Source organism: Lepidochelys olivacea (genome assembly GCF_965140295.1).
Source record: "Lepidochelys olivacea isolate rLepOli2 genome assembly, chromosome: 10".
Lineage (NCBI taxonomy): Eukaryota > Metazoa > Chordata > Testudines > Cheloniidae > Lepidochelys > Lepidochelys olivacea.
The window spans coordinates 73,972,915-73,989,720 of record NC_140420.1 but is presented as its reverse complement, the minus strand read 5'-3'; the positions used below and the strand labels follow the sequence as shown (position 1 = coordinate 73,989,720).

Below are 16,806 nucleotides of genomic sequence, written 5' to 3'. Positions count from 1 at the left end.
GCCTATAGACTCGTTCTTCCAGTGCTTTATCAGCAGCACAACAAGCCAAAGGCAAGTCACAGGGCTGCCGCCATTCCATTATCGCAAGTCCAGCCAATATGACCTTCTGTAAGCCCTTTGTGGGGATTCTAGACCACTAGGTCCTTGGTCGTGACACTTCTCTGTGTAAACCTATTGAGAGCCAGTGCAGCCCATCCAATCCTTATGTGCACAGACTTCGGAGGCCCCCAGTGCTGCCTTTGGGCCCACATAGCTCCTCCATACAAGGTCTCAGAAGGGGCTTTGTTGTGCAGAAGGCCTCTGCAACAGGTGAAAATATGGGAGAGATTGTTCTAGAAGGACTGCCGTGGTGTTCATCTTGCATTCAGCACAAGGAGAGCCTGATCAAGCTTGGGACTTGTGGGCACTACAGTGATTTAAATAATAAAACTGAAGGACACTAATAGTACCACCAACCAACAACAAGAGAGTTTAAGCTGGAGGGGTGAGGGGGAGGAGAGAAGGTGCTGTAAGACTCAATGCCTCATATCAGTTAGTCTGATGGAATATGAATAAATCCACTTACCACAAATGCTACCACACTCCTTAGTGTAGATTCCCAGAGAAAGCAGCTCCTTAGGAATTGTATTGTATTCCATATCGCCATGGTGATTTTTTTCACACGATCAACATTTCTCGATAAGATCTGGTAAACGTCGGACGGGAGGGGAGAGAAAGGAATTTAATTAAATGCTCCAATTTCCTACTTCACTTCAGGAACAGTGACAATTTTAAGCTACAATTGCCTTTGTGCTTGTACATATGCTACAGCTTCTATTTCAGAGACACGCTCCAGCTACTATGTGTTTTCGTATGACACCCAAATATTTCAGCACTTCCCCCCACCCCCAAAATCTGCAAGTCTGAAGGAAAAAGAATGGAAGCTTTTTTCCCCCCTCCACCAAAAAAACCCCCAAAAAACAAAAAAAACACACCTTTATGGCAAAATCCTACAGAATTTAACAGAAAATGAAACCCTTTCCCTTAGGGGTTTGGGCTATCTCTCTATAGAATTGAATAAAAAATTATATTCTTGCTACAGATGGTTAAAAAATAGCAAGAATATTAGTCTCAATTAAATACTATAGACTTTCATAGTAATTGATTTAGAACCTTATTAAATTTCTATATCATCTTATTGTTTTTCTTTATTCTTCAGGGATGAAACCAAAGTATAGGTTTTTGTTTCAAATTCCATAAACTGTGCAACATGCATATATGTTAAAAGTTCTTTATTAAGCCATTCTTTTCCCTCCAGAAATTGGGGAGATGTAGCACCACTGAGTTAGATCAGGAAGCAACTGTGTGTGAATGCAAATCAGCATTTATACACAGGCAAAAAACATACACAGAATTGACATCTGTGTTCCGTGTTTCCATACATAAATAGAGTTTGACCACAGGTTCTATCATCTGGGTGTACTAGTGAGGCTACTGAAAAGCCATTCCAAACAGAGGTGATAGCTCGGCCCAGAGTCAACCTACCTTCTTTGAAAACTTGCGGTTGTCTCCAATGAAGCGCTTTTCTCGTGGCTTGAAGGTTCTGATACTTGCTTTTACCTAAGGAAAGAATAATTTATTTAGAATGTTACCATTCAAGTTTGGTATCATCATATTGATTTGGAGCTCTGGTGTCCTTTACTTATTTATTTGTTTCAGTCGCTAAATGGTTTATGACAAGGTGTTAGGTGTACATATCAGTTATTCTGCACAATCCTGGGGCTCATCTAGGTTACTCCAATAGAGAGGCAGACTGCAGGGTGTGAGCTGCTCCATGGTTAAGCTCAGCACACAGCTCAGCATACTCCCTTCTGTTCCTCTGTTGGATCAACCCCATACAGAAAAGTTCTAAAAAAAGAGACAGGAACTGAAGATCACTTCCCCAAATGTCCTGTTCATACTGCATATTTAATACTAAGGTATTAGAAGGGACATCCGAGAACAGACGGAAGTATTTTACGCTCCTGTAACGCCCTTAGCCACTTAAACCAGCTTGTGATATACTTATTCATGCTGAATACTACCTTACTCTAGTAATAGGTCCACTGAAATCAATGGGATGACTCATGGAGTAAGGTGCTACTCAAATATGAGTAATAGTATTATAATTTAGCCCACAAAAAGTAGTATCTTAGCCATAGGCAGGAGAATGGTCAAGTAGATAGGGCACTCGGTCTGCCACAAACTTTTTGTGTGACCTTGGTCTAGCCGACTCTGGCCTTAATATCCCATCTGTACATTGGAAACAGTACCTTCCTATCTTACTGCGGTGTTGTGCGGGTACAATAAATTAAAGATTACGAAGAGGTTCCCAGACACTACAGTGATGGCTAACAGATACTTAAATAGATCGATTCCAGTCTATCTGAAAAACAGGAATGGCCTGGGAACAGCTTTGAAAGCCTCCGGAAAAGGGGAGCCATAATATATTTGAGCTTGTTCTTTGACAAAGAGGATTGATCATTGTTCTCTGTAGCAACATCCCAAACCTAAACTCCATACAAGGCAAAACAGTACCTACCAACCATTTAAATAAATAAAAAACTTTGCTTCCTATATCACTGTAATAAGTGGCTAGTAAGAAGTGAGTTACATTCCATCCAGCAACAGCAAATGTAAAATGGAATTTAATTCAGTAAGAGATGGCGGGACACAAGCAATCTGAGACCACCACACCCAAGTCTGAGTTTTTGTTCCTGTCAACACTCTCTGAATAGAATATTGTGGGTCAACTTTCTGGGAACAATTAGTCATTAAAATTCCTGCATAGTAATGTAAATATTAACTCCCTTTTTTGTTACTGCAAATTAAGCCCTTGCGTGCAATAACCCACACCTCTTCCCAAAACATCTGTGGTCATCCCCAGCCCAAAGTTGTCATTTCATTGTCACATCAACTTGGATGGAATGTTGCAGCATAGTGATCTGCCAGTATTTCTTTATAAAAAGAATAAAGCCCAACCTTCCCTCCAGATGCAACCAGGTCAGGACCTTCTCCATTCAGTTCCTGTGTTTAAAAGACCAAGCCCCTTGGCACTAGCAAATTTAGGCATTCCAGTTTCTTACAGAGTGGATGAGTTAAGTGAAAACATTTAAACTTACTGGATTAAATACGACATCCAACTCCAAGCAAACTACTCCTTTTGAAGCAAGTTCCAGGTCTTTATTCTTCAATGTATAACAACATTGCTGTCCATTTCTAATCTAGAATTATAATAAATAAATAATAAAGTGTATCAATAAATATTAACTCTCCGCTGTGTCTAGAATAGCTTTCCAACCACCGTCCTTCCCCAGAAAAGATGACAATATAGAAAAAGCCTGAAATGTAACATGACCATTGGATTAGAGGACTATAAAATTGCAGATTAAAAACTATTACCGTCCAACTTTAATTTACAGACCCTGTACTTTTATAGCAGAGCAGTGCAAACAATAACCAGCCTGAAAATTCTGTCCTGGAAGCCAGTGAGTTGATGGGAAGTAATCAGTCTGTGTTATTACAGATTTAAAATGTAAGTTTTCTTCCAAAGATCAGAAAAGGAAACACAACAACAACAAAATCAAAATAACAAATCTCCAAATTCTCAGTTTATTGAAAGGTTGTCAAATTATTAGCCACAGAACAAAGAGAGTCCAAAATCAATCAATCATTACAATTGGAATGAATGTTAATGTAACAAATGTTCAAAATAAACAAATTCCTGTAAAAGACTTTCCCCTTAGAATTTCAGATGCTGTTTCTATGCTCTAATCTGCCTGTTGGCCCTGTCATGTTAAATATCTATGAAAAAAACCATCTCCTTTACCATTTTGCAAACTATTTGGCTCAAATAAATGGCATCCTCTCTTCAAAAGTGATGGCAGAAATGTATTTATTATACACAGTAGGATATGTATTGATTAAACATTTGGCTTTTTAGGAAGCGGACCAGTTAATTCTAAACAGCAGCAACATAAAAACTGCAGCTCACCGAAAATCTCCATTTGGGGACTGTAATGATCAAAGATTAAAGAGAACAGAGGAAATTTGGGGGAATGAAATTGCAACCATATTTAAAATAGCTATTGCTGTCACGGCATTAGTTTAGTACAAGTGCTCATACAAGCCATGGTGAGAATGGGTAAGGAATAAAAGGCACAAACGGGAATAGAGTGTTTTCACATGACAAGGGAAAGGTCACTTTCTTTCCCAATGCTGCTCCACCTCCTTTGTACTGAATAGTTTTTCAGCGGATTGATCCCTTTCCTGGCTAATGGTTAAAGAAAAGAGGGACCCCAGAAAGAACCAGTTTACATCCTCAGTGGGATCCAAACAGGAATTCCAGCTTCCACTAATGCTGTCATCCAAAGCTTCACCTGATAGGATGTTTTGGGATTGGTATGTCTGTGTTTTATTTAAAAAAAAAAAAAACGCATGGTGTCTAATTGATTTTAGATTGATTCTGCTTTCATTACATGAGCATTTCAAACCACATATAGGTCGAACCTATATGGGATACAACACAAAAGGGGTACCTCCATGAAAGCAGCTCCTTCTAGGTTGACAAGAAATATGATGCCACTTCACAGCCCAAACGGTTTTAGACAGTGCTGCCAAATCTGGACCTGCAGGGCTACTAGTGCTAAGGTGATATTTATTCCTCATATTCCAAGAATATATTGCTGGAATGTAAGCTGCTTTGTGCTGATTAACAGCTAAAGCTGATCAAAAAGTGGAATTTCTCATCTATGAAAAAATATGGATATTTTGAGGTGTGGTGTTTTGTCCCAATTCAGGACAACGTCAAAATATCACCTTTTTTTGCCGAATGAAAAGTTTTAAAAAAATTTTATTTGGAAATGTCAAACCAAACATTTCAACATTCCCAAACTAAAATGTTTCACTTTGATGTGTAGATCAGAAATGAAACAATTTGTTTCAATTTTTCCAATTGGAAATTCCACCAAACTCAGTTCTTTTCCTCAGAAAATTTTGATTGCAACCAAATCCCTCTTAAAAAAAAAAGGAGGAAAATGTTTTGTTTAAAAATTTTCAACCAGCCCTATGAAACAGACATATGATAAGAATTAAAGCACTGCAGGAAGTCAGGATATCTTCTCTTTTGACACAGTTCGCAATGATGTGTATCATAGTTTTCACTCACCTCTGTTGTTTAACAGGAAACTTGCATGTATTACATCCATCATTCCCTCCATAAACCCACCCACATCAATTCTGGACATGATACTAATTCTATAGTCACTCCTCATACCCAGCTGATACAAGAATCTGGGGCAGATGAGCAGCAGAAGGATATCACACACGGAATCTTAGGCATTCTAGCTAGGGAGACAGCACAAATAAATGGCTTCCCAAGAGACTCCAAATCTGCTTGAACAAGGCCGGCAACCAATGGCAATCTCAAACCTGTAGATACAGTCTTCCAAGAAGCCTATCTACTCTAGTCCACCAACCAAGGAGTGTGTTATATCTCCTATTCTGGAAAATAAAACTTCCATAAGGCTCAGAGAATTGATCATCTTCACATTTTTCTTCCTTGATAATAACATAAACCAATCAAAATCCACAAAGTAGTCCAGATGGATTGGGTTCCTGGCCAATCACTTTTGCAGCCTGTTAGCCTGGAGAACACTCTGGTTAACATTTCTGCAACAGGTAGAAGGAATGCTGCTGAAAACAACTTTTCAGAGATGCACATGTGCACACACATTCACAGCAGGTAACTCAAAGCACAGTTCAGACTTCAATGTACATGTCTGTTAATTTTGTGCTTATTTCACATCGAGCTAAAACAAATTGGATAATTAAATTATATATGGTTTAGTGATTTTCTGCATCTTTCAGATACACATTCCTCATAGCTCTTCCTCTGTTCCTAGTGGGGAAAACATTCTTGACAATAACCTGATGAGGAGTACTCTTTATCTGTCCTTGGTATATATTAGTTAATTATCCATTTCAAAAATCTAGATGAGGAAAGCATCAACCACAGTAGTACCAAATGTGGCTAAGTAGAAACACGCAGTACTATGACAGTAGCTTTAGCTAGACTTACTGGTTTGATTCTGGCATCATACCATTTTACACCAGAGCAAATTTCATTGATTTCACTCCAGATTTGCACAGTGAGAGCAGAATCAAATGCAGTGGGTATGGCTCCATGTGTGTCTGTACGCAAGTTTAGAACCAATAATGAATTCATGCCCATTGAAATGAATTATGGTATCAGAGACTGTTTTGGCTTGAAAGACCTTTTTCAAAGCTAGAAATGTGCTTTTAAAAGGTGAATATCATTACTATTAAACTTTACTTAAAATTGTATTGGGAAAAACAACAGTTCTGTTGGAAGTGTTAACAGTCAGTTTTATTTCTTGTTCTTAATTCTATTTGGTTTACGTGCAATTGTAGTTCAGTCCAACACTAAACATTCATATTGATTTCCTAGTTCGCTGACCTTCTTAGGAAAAAAAGAGGGGAAAAAATTGGAAATAAAGTGGCGTTTCTCCACCTTACATTTTTTATTGAATACAGGGTAAAAAAAAAACCCCCTGTTTAATGCACCACTAGCATGCTATCCCAGTTTGCTTCAACAAATGCAGTGGGGAAGTTCAGTACATTTGATCATATAGAAATAAAAAGGTAGCATCCCTCAGAAGTTCACAGAAAAAATGTCCAGGCTAGCTTTTGCTACAGTACATTTCCATTGCATTAATTTCTTGAGTCATACTTTTTCTCCCTACATTTGTTTCTCTTTCAGTACAACACATTCCCGCCAAATATTTAAAGATGGCCAATTCTTTTCCATTTAATTTGGGGTCCACTTTTTCCTCATACCACTGCTGTTCATGGCCATTGGCAAACATTCCCACTAGTTACAGGAAATGTGAATGGATGTTACACCAGAGTCAGGCAGAAAGTATCTGAAAGACCGATTAAATCTGACCTACCGTTGTGTCACCCCAACTACAATAACTTTTGCTTTTTGCCTGGTATCCCAAGGATTTTATTCAATAATGAGTTCAACGAATGGTCTCTGTAACATGACTTGTCTCTGGCAAGGCTATCAATGAATACTGAATATTACAGCTAGGTGAAAAGGACAGGAACAGTTTTTACACAGACACACTTCTGATCTAAATTTGAACAGGGCTGAGAGTAGGACCTTTGAAGAGAGGTAGTTAAGGTTACTCCTTAGTGACACTATGCTTTACACCTTGATCAGATCCCACGATGGAATGCCTACATTGTTTGGGAGAGCTGATCATGTGCAAGATTGCCTCTAACAGGTTGATTTAACACCGAGGGCAGGAAAGTCCAACTTATTGATTTGCTCCTTTTTGTAAGGTCTGAGGCCAGATAGGATGTTTTTTCCTAGCACTGTTTGGTTTCAGGTAGATGGATGTGCTATAAGAAAATGAATCCAACATCTTCTCAGCGAGCTCGATGTAAAGACACAAACTAATGACTAAGAAAAGCTATGAACAGAAAATTTGAAGAATTCTCAGAACCAAAAGATTTCTTCAATATGACGTACCTCCTCACCCTACTGTTTTTTATCCCTCATTAGACAATTTTTTTCCTTTATTCTACAAAACTTATTCAATGTTACAGCTCAGAATACCTGCTGTTTGCTTTGCCCAAAAGTTCCTGTGTGTTTTATTGTAAGCTATTCCATCAAAAAAAAACAAAAACAACCCATGCACACACAAAAAAACCCACACAAAAAAAAATCCTTCAAATACATAAAGCCTCCCCCATATCCTCATTCAAATGCTTCTGACATTCTGACACTCACCTTTGTCATGATGCATACAGAAGAGCCATCTGATAACGGTAAGGCAGGGGGCAAGTTGTGATTACTGTGATTACTACAGTTACCAATACTGATGCTAGAATTTCCTACTCTACAATTATTATCCTGTCTTCCTCCTCCTGCGGCCCACACCACTTGGTTGCTTCACTTGCAGGTAACATCTTGCCTTTTAGTTTGTTAGCTCTTTAAGCAGAGACTGTCTCTTACCCTAGATTTGTACAGCACCTAGCATACAGGGCCCTAACATGACCTATGCTGCTAGACCTTCCATGCATGACCTTCCATTGTCACTTCAAGAGCCAAGGCAAGGCCTGTGACTAGAGCTGATTGAAAATCAAAATTTCTATCTTGTAGGAAAATTCCAATTATTTCAAAATATGTTTGTGTTATAAATTGGGACAAAAAGTCAAAATATTGAAGTTTTTCATAGAATGGAAATGTCTGTAAAATTGTGCTGGAAATATTGAAAATGTTACATTTCCAGTTGGTTTGGAATTCATCTGTGTCCCCTTGAGCTGCCTCAGTACTTCGTGAGACTTGTATTTTGAGTGTCTCAAGTCCCCATTTTCATGGCAGCCAGGCTCCCCAGCCAGCCTACACCATGTGATTCCCATAAGGCACTGCTACCGTTCAACCAGAGAGGACACCATGGTGCACCATGGGAGACGTAGTCCACGCGAGGAGCAAGGCACCTGAACTGCAACTCTCCTCAGGCATTGCAGTAGCTCAGGAGGACACAGATTAATGTCAAACTGTCCTCAGACAGAACATTTCAAGTTGGTTCTACAAACTCAAATGTTTGGTCTGGGTCGACCTGACCAGAAACTAAATATTTGTTTAGGTTTTCCTGATGGAAAATCAGGAAATTTTTCATGGGCAAATGCTGACTTTCCCATCATAGCATTTTCCATAAAAAAAAGGATGATCACATCAAGTATGCTAATAGGTTTAGAAAACACAATAAAAATATTAAAATGCACAACCATATTTGCCTATACCGGTTGTTTCCCTATCATACCAATAGAAATTTCTTATTGGTTGAGTTCACTGGCAAAAAAGAACATGATCATCTTTGTCTTCAACCTTCATTTTTTTGAGAGAAGGCAGCTGTGGTATGAATTTAGTCCTTGGGCTGAATTTAAGACATCCCTGCTCTAAGCGGAGTAATTACTATTGGGCAGATTCTGGCACCTGCTATGGCCCCTTCTTTGCTGCTCCAACAATATAAAGAGGACAGAATAGCCATCTGAGAAATTTCCCCAGCACAAAAGGCTGCCATAGATAATCCTACACCGCTACCTCCACCCACTGGCCCAACCCACCAATGTAGGGGCATGTGGAGGAAGTATGTCAGTATAGGGGGTGCCTGGCATGCTTTGTAATCCAAATATTTTGGGTTACACAGCAGCCCATTGGTAGTTGCGGGGAAGCGGATACAAATTAAAGCAGCCTCTAGGGTTTCTGTAACTTACATTATGGACCATGCCTGAAACAACCCAGATTTCCAGAAGTGCAAAGGTGCACCTCTGCAGCCCCACCCCATGCTGTGCTGTACCTCCAAATAACCTGGTTCTGTATCTTGGTGTGGGGGAAAATATCCAATCTTAATGAGAACTATGGCGTAAATCCATTGTAAAGTCCTCCCCCAGGTTATCATCCTTCCAGGCCAATATTGTGTTGCATTTTCTCAAATTCATGAATATATCTGCTGAACTATTCTTACAAACGCCCCCTTAAAACAAATATGACTGAATATGGTATTGATGTAGCTAGCCAATGTTAAATCTATTAAGCAACCATCTTACTGACTGCTTGTGAATTTTAATGAAATAGTAAAACCTGAGATTAATACAACATAAGGCTTTGAAAAGACAGGAACCTTAGACAGCAAAGGTTTTTTCTTTGCTTTTAGCTCAAAGAAATATGGTTTAGTGAGGTTTTTTGCACTGAAATAGGAAAACTTCACCATGTATCCACCTTTGATGTGAATCCGATGTCATATCTTCATGATATGACTCAACGCAGCTGGGTAAAACCCTTGTACATCATCACCCTTGATGTATGCAATGGACAATGGCTATTCCCCCTGGGTAACATGTCTAAAGCATTTGGGACTCTGAAATTCTTTCTGGGTCTCATCACTAATGCACAGTGTCATACCGTTGCACTGAGTAGCATAAAGAGTGCCTAATAGAAGAGACACATGGAATTATTCAAAGGCAACTTTCTCTCGGAAAAGGAGACAGCAAGCCACCTAGTCAACCCACTCAATGCCAGATCATACAATTGTAGTGATCTGTAACCACAACTGTCACATATAGGGCCTGATCCTGTAGCACCAAGCACTACTGGTCAGATGCTAAGTGCCCTCAACTCTCAAGGAAGATGAGGTGCTCAGTATCCTGCTGGCTCGGGTCCTTGTGTTCTCAATCTGAGATATCCCTTAGAACATGAAACCTCTGGGACATTTATGTTAGTTATCATCACTGTACTATTGGATACTGAAACCATTTGGTTATTTGATGAGGATATTTTACAGACCTTTTCCTGTTAATTAAAAAAAAAGAGTGCAGCTGGAGTCAATATTGAGCTGATAATACTACAGATAAGAACATTCCATCTTGTAGCATAGTACTTCATCTGACCGCCCCTCCAACATGGGGGATATTTGATACAAGACCATTACTTTGCTTTCAACTTCATTGAAGCACATTACATACTTCCATCTTCCAAATAACTTGCATCTTTGTATAATATGGGAGCCCCTTGAAGCAAAAAACTGAAAAGACCATAAGGTCGTTTTAATAAGAAGTGGGAGCAAAAGGCAAGAGAGATGGGAGAAAAATTCATGGGCTGATTAACATGGAAAAAAATTCTCTTAGCCAAGTTCTCCTGAGGTTAGGATATATAAAGTACATGCACTGTATTTGGTCCACAGCTTGCTGGAACATACCAAGCTTCAATTCCTCATATTGCTGAGCTGGGTGTTACAAAAATTCCTCATCTTTCATTAGTACCAAGTCTATTTTTTAACCTCAGAAATGATTTAAGCAAAGATTAAGTCTGGTCTTGATTTCAGTGATTGATGCCAGAACCTTTCAAGTGCGGATTCAGACTCACACTAACACGTGTGGCCTTTGGGGAGTCAAAGCTTCCCTGCCTCCATTTCCCTACCTGTAAAATGGAGATGATACCTAGTTCAGTGGGACATTATAAAAATCAGTTAATGTTTCTATGGTTCTTTGATAAATTAAGTACTAAATATTATTTTTAGAGCTGTATAAAAATTCACAAATAATTTGGTCAGCAATTTTTGCTTTATTCAGTTCACCAACCGAATATGAATTTCTCAAATTCATTCACTATTTGAAATTATTGGCAAATTCTTTTTTGAACTCTTCCCCCACCCCATATATTATTGTTTCTGTTCCTTAATTGGATGATGTATGGAACAGGCTATTCAGGATGAAGTGCAAATGTCAAATATCACAATGGAGTGTGGCAGTCCAACTGTTTTTGTTTGTTTGTTAATATTTGTGCCTTTAAGCTTAACATTAATTGGTGATGAGCATTTACAATAGTTAAGCTTGAACACTTGATTTTGTGCAAAGCACCAACCTAAGAAAATCCTGACCACATCGGAATCAAAATAAACTCAAATTTTAATATTTGAGGAACCCTCCCCCACACACACCATATGTACATACACTGAAGTACATTTTTTTATTAAGATGAGAATCTCTGTCACCCGTAAGTGAATCTAAAAGTAAATGCATCTCATCTGCAAACAGATCACAAGTAAAACTCATGCATTTTTAACCAAAGAGATAGAAAATATTGTGAAATGCTTTTTGGTTTTCGGCAAGGGATTTAATGCCAGGCAAAGGTTAAGCCAAATCGCCTATGAATTAGACTGTTTGTGTGGTTATCAGCCACCACTCCATGGGATTCCAACTACTGCTCTCTTGGAATATATTTCTCAAAAGAATTCAGAGGATACACTCAAATGTATGGACAAAGTGCTAACACTATTGGGTAAAAAAAAAAAAAAGACTCCGATTTCAAAGAAGAGAGTTTCAGAACACTGCAAATCTCTGACTGAACAGACTAACTTAATAGGTGCTAAATGGTTTTTAATCATAGGCAGAGAACAGTATATTTACACTAGATTTGCATGAAATAGGAGGCAGCAAAGTTTGGAAGGGAAGGAAGAAAATCAGTTGGCTTGAGAAAGCATAAACAATTTTTTTGTCTCAAATCTTGGACAAAGAACCCAGACTGAATGGAGTTTGGACTCTACCACACACATACACAATCCCCTCCTCTGCCTTGTTACACGCTTCCTAAGGGATACTTAACAAATGCCTATAAAATCAACAGAGGATCCAAATCTAACATCTCCTCACTGTGAGCCCACACAGCCTGCTGCTGATCATGCAGACCATTTGGCAAGCACCGGTTCTGCAGGAGAGCAGATGCTCGAGCCACTCTCTTCCAGTAACATCAGGGATATGAGGACTTGGGGAAAAATTAACCAAGCGATCAAAAATGGAATAAAAGATGTTCAGAGTTGTTCTTCCCTGTAAATATCAAATGGCTCTTCACATGAAGCTGACTTTAACATTGTTCTAAAATTACAGATGTCAATGACTCAGGCCACTAAAATGGACAAGCAGAAAATAAATGTCTTAAGGAACTCAGAGTCACAGTAGCAGAGTAAAAGAAGGCTGCAAAACACTGCAATTCTAATCTGAGAAGAAATGTACATGTATCATTCGCAGCACTTTTACATATTATGAGACTATGTTCATATCAAACCTGATCCAAAACCCATTGAAATCTATGGATATGCTCTCTTGGACAACAGTGGGCTTTGGATCAGGCCCTCAAAATAGTAACATTTACAAAAGTCATGCATTTAAACTCCATCCACACCATTCTGTATTCACCCCACCTTTCATTCCCACAAAGAGAGAAAATAAAGAAGTGGGGGGAAAGGAATTAAAAAGGAAAAAAGGCCCATTTTAGTCCATCAATTTTTGTTTCCAGTTCATTTACTTAAACCAAATTTTTCAAACTAAAATTATGCACCAAAATTCATATTTAGGTGCATAAATAAAGGGGACCTGATTTCCAGAACTGTTGAATCCCTCCTCTGCCTAAAATGATACTATTCAGACTTTATTTCTGGTGATGATCAGCAAGAAAGAACTCAGTGTGACTTTCAGATTCCTGATTGAGTTATGCCAGCAATTACAAAAAACAACTCTCTTTTAACCTGTAAAGCAAGAGACTGAACGGAGATCACAGAGGAAGAACACACATAGAACCCATGAGCACTGTTCTTACAGAATCACTTTTCAGAGTATAACTGCACTTTTTTTTGTGGTACTGGATTATCAATATTAGCTTTATGCAGATAATTTCATACAAAAGGTAGCCAAGTATCATCACTTAGAACCATAGAGCCCACCTTCTGTATTCAACCCTTTTCATAAGCATCTACACTGAAATCAAAGTTGATATGTTCGTTTGGTAGCCACTTGACTAATGAATGCTTCCTAGTACTTTTCCAATGCCTCATATGTACAGGTTCTGATAAAGCAGGTATGAACAGCAAATACCTACATTAATGCAGTTAAAATTGCACACAAGGCAGAGATTGCAAAAGGTAAGGTTCTCACAGCAGCATTCACTCTGCTGCACCTGACATCCTATATGCTGGAATGATAAATATTTTAAAATATAAAACAGTGACATAGTAAGCCACGTAACTGACACCCCCTCGCACACGCAGAGAATAGAAAATGCTATCCACTATAAATGTACTGTGGCTATGTTAACATTGCTGCTGGAAATAATGTTCTTCAATTAATATAGTTTTTTAAAACTTAACTTCCTAGCTGAAAACCATTAAATTGTCTGCGCTTCATAATGTTAACATTCAAATTTTCACAAATGGGCTCTGAAGTTATCATCTAGCAAAGTGCTTAAGCACATGTTTAACTTTAAGCACATAGGTTGTCCCACTGAAGTCAATGAGATTCCTCCCAGGACGAAAATTAAGCATGTGCTTTTATGCTTTGCTGGATTGGGGCCTGGGTTCCCGACTTTCCTGGCACGGTTTGGCTGCCAACAATTTTCAGCCAGACTGCTGTAATAGGGGAGCAGATATTTTCAGACAGAAAAAATAATTCTTTATGCAAAATGAAAAAGGTAGAATATACAAAATACTGCAGATTGCAGTAAAAATTGCAGGCACACTGTTAGGTCTCCTTAACTCTGAGAGCGCCCCTCCACCCCATCTTGGATGTTAAAGCACTCGTTTTTGAGGATGGGGCAAGCACTGGTGTTGCTCACCACCCCACAGTCTCCCTCATGCAAACTGCTCAACAGAAAACCTGAAAGCACCGGCTCCTGTCATCCCTTAATTAATTCAAGCAGAGAGAATGGGCAGTGACATCATAAAGGGGACAGGAATTCATTGAGTTCTGATAAGATTCTGGTACTACTGAGCACAGCCAAAAGTTATTTTTCTGTTGCTTAATTATTTTAATTGTAATTTCCCTCACCTCACCTTCCCCCCCTCCACACCCACCAAACCAAGGCAACTAGTCCTCACTGAGGACTATGTCCCATCCAGCTTTCAAACTCCAGCCACTTTTTTGTTGTAGTTCTGTTTTTAAATGAGTGGGTACAATTTTACAATGAAAAGGGTGTTTGCTTCTTGCTTTCCTAAACGTCCAAAAAATAGCTAAAAAGATTTTGATCTACTTTCTCCCCACACCATCACCCTTTGCAAAAATAAATAATAATTAAATAAATAAAATAGCAGAGACCAACATGGAAAGTTTCAGCCCCAAATGTGAACCTATTTCAGACAAAACATTAGCACATGAAAACGGAGTTGTAATGGAAGCTAACTTTTCAACTTTACTACCGGGGGTGTTATCAATACTCACTGTATACTGTTCACACAGCCTGTCATGTTGTATGTTGTCTCATTGTTTCCTTGTATTCCCCCTTATCTGTGTCTGTATCCATCTGTTGTCTCCTGTCTTTTACTTATATAATAAAATCTTTGGGGCAGGGACTGACTATCTTTTTGTTCTATGTTTGTAGAGCACCTAGAGCTATGGGGTCCTGGTCCAGGACTGGAGTTCCGAGGAGATACCAGAATGCAATTCTGTTTCTATTCTCCCATGATCGTCCTCTCTTCACATTTGCTTACAGAACAATAACTGCAGTACTACGTTGTAAAACACACCCTTTTATGGTAATTAATTGATCTTTAAATATTCATGGTAAATAGGCCTATTGGCCTATGATGGGATGTTAGATGGGGTGGGATCTGAGTTACTACAGAGAATTCTTTCCTGGGTATCTGGCTGGTGAATCTTGCCCATATACTCAGGGTTTAGCTGATCGCCATATTTCGGGTCGGGAAGGAATTTTCCTCCAGGGCAGATTGGAAGAGGCCCTGGAGGTTTTTCGCCTTCCTCTGCAGCATGGGGCACAGGTCACTTGCTGGAGGATTCTCTGCTCCTTGAAGTCTTTAAACCACGATTTGAGGACTACAATACCTCGGACATAGGTGAGAGGTTTTTCGCAGGAGTGGGTGGGTGCGATTCTGTGGCCTGCGCTGTGCAGGAGGTCGGACTAGATTATCATAATGGTCCCTTCTGACCTTAGTATCTATGAATCTATGTAATTTTGCTCAGCTGTGCCAACAACTATTTGGTCAATCCTATTGTGATGTGCAATTACTTTCTTGAAGTAACAAGAAGCAACAATGAATAAAGACACATCTGAAATGTTACTACTGAAAGGTGATGTGACAAACACACAGAAAAACAGTTCAATTATGTTTTCAGACCAAAATGGCATATTGCACGGATGAACTTTACGTAGTTTTCTTTCCAAATCAACCATATTTGGCAACCTTTGTGACAGTAAGGAGGACTGTAAACACTGACCAATCAAGACATGCGCGCGCACGTACGTATGTGTATTTATATATGTATACACATAAACAACCCTTCCTCCCCCACCACAAAAAAGAGGTTGTTTATATCTAGATCTGAGTTGTTTCATACAAGAAAGGGAAAGAAATGCAACTTGCTCCCAATGAAACCATCAATGTTCGAATGATACACGTGCAAAGATAACTTACAGACAGCAATGGGATAGCAACTTTTCCAAGAAAATCAGGGGGTTTATCTCCATCTTCATCAAACACTGTCACTTCAAGAACATCGTGGATATCTTTAATAGGGCTGGAATGAGAAGCACAAAAAATGGTCTGTACACATTCAGTCTGCTCCAGGAAGATCAGAGAATAGTGTTTCGCTAATTAAGTCTGCATTACCTTGGAGTATAAAACTAGCATTTAATTAAATTCCAAAAATTAAATCAAACCAAGGCTATTCCCCAAGCTTTTCCCTCATGAAAGATTCACGTATCCACGTGAAAGACAACAATTATTGCTAGACAGTGAGATTTCTGGTGTGTGAATGTTGACATTGATGGAACATATGAGGGTGAGGAAGGTGGGCAAGAGAAAAAGTTTGAGTCAGAGTTTAGGAAGGTGCGTGCATGTGCCAAAAAGGTATGTGAAGAGGAAAACCTCTCTCATTTTTTCTGAGCAATTGAGCAATTTTCCCCATTTGGCCAAGTAGTTTAAAGACTTCTAAAAACCCTCAAATAAAATAGATAATATTATTAATTCCATCTAATCCATATGCTTTACTGGGGATGACAACTGCCTGCTAATCTCAACTGGTCATCAGGATCATTAATAAAATAAGAGATTCATCCGGGGAAACGTATTGGTGTCTGTGAGAGCTTGGGTAACTGTAGATGACTGGAGGGAGAGAGGGAGGAAGCAAGCAAGTTATTGTTTATCCAAGTGCAATTAACACAACTAACCACTGAGGCTTTGTCTGGCTTTG

At 39.0% G+C, this 16,806-nt stretch overlaps 1 protein-coding gene and 1 long non-coding RNA gene across 2 annotated transcripts in view; one reads left to right on the top strand and one right to left on the bottom strand.

The window, feature by feature from the left end:
• The window catches only part of LOC311527590, a 560,808-nt gene that overhangs the window by 472,517 nt on the left and 71,485 nt on the right, over nt 1–16,806 (top strand). The gene's annotated exons all lie outside the window — the stretch shown is intronic.
• Nucleotides 1–16,806, bottom strand: part of MCTP2 (multiple C2 and transmembrane domain containing 2) — a gene marked incomplete at its 5' end in the record, with an annotated part of 131,007 nt that overhangs the window by 55,746 nt on the left and 58,455 nt on the right. The window contains 4 exons of the mRNA XM_084641741.1: nt 566–685; nt 1,525–1,599; nt 3,141–3,242; nt 16,029–16,131. Coding sequence (XP_084497867.1) covers nt 566–685; nt 1,525–1,599; nt 3,141–3,242; nt 16,029–16,131 — 400 coding nt within the window. The remainder of the gene's footprint in view (nt 1–565; nt 686–1,524; nt 1,600–3,140; nt 3,243–16,028; nt 16,132–16,806) is intronic.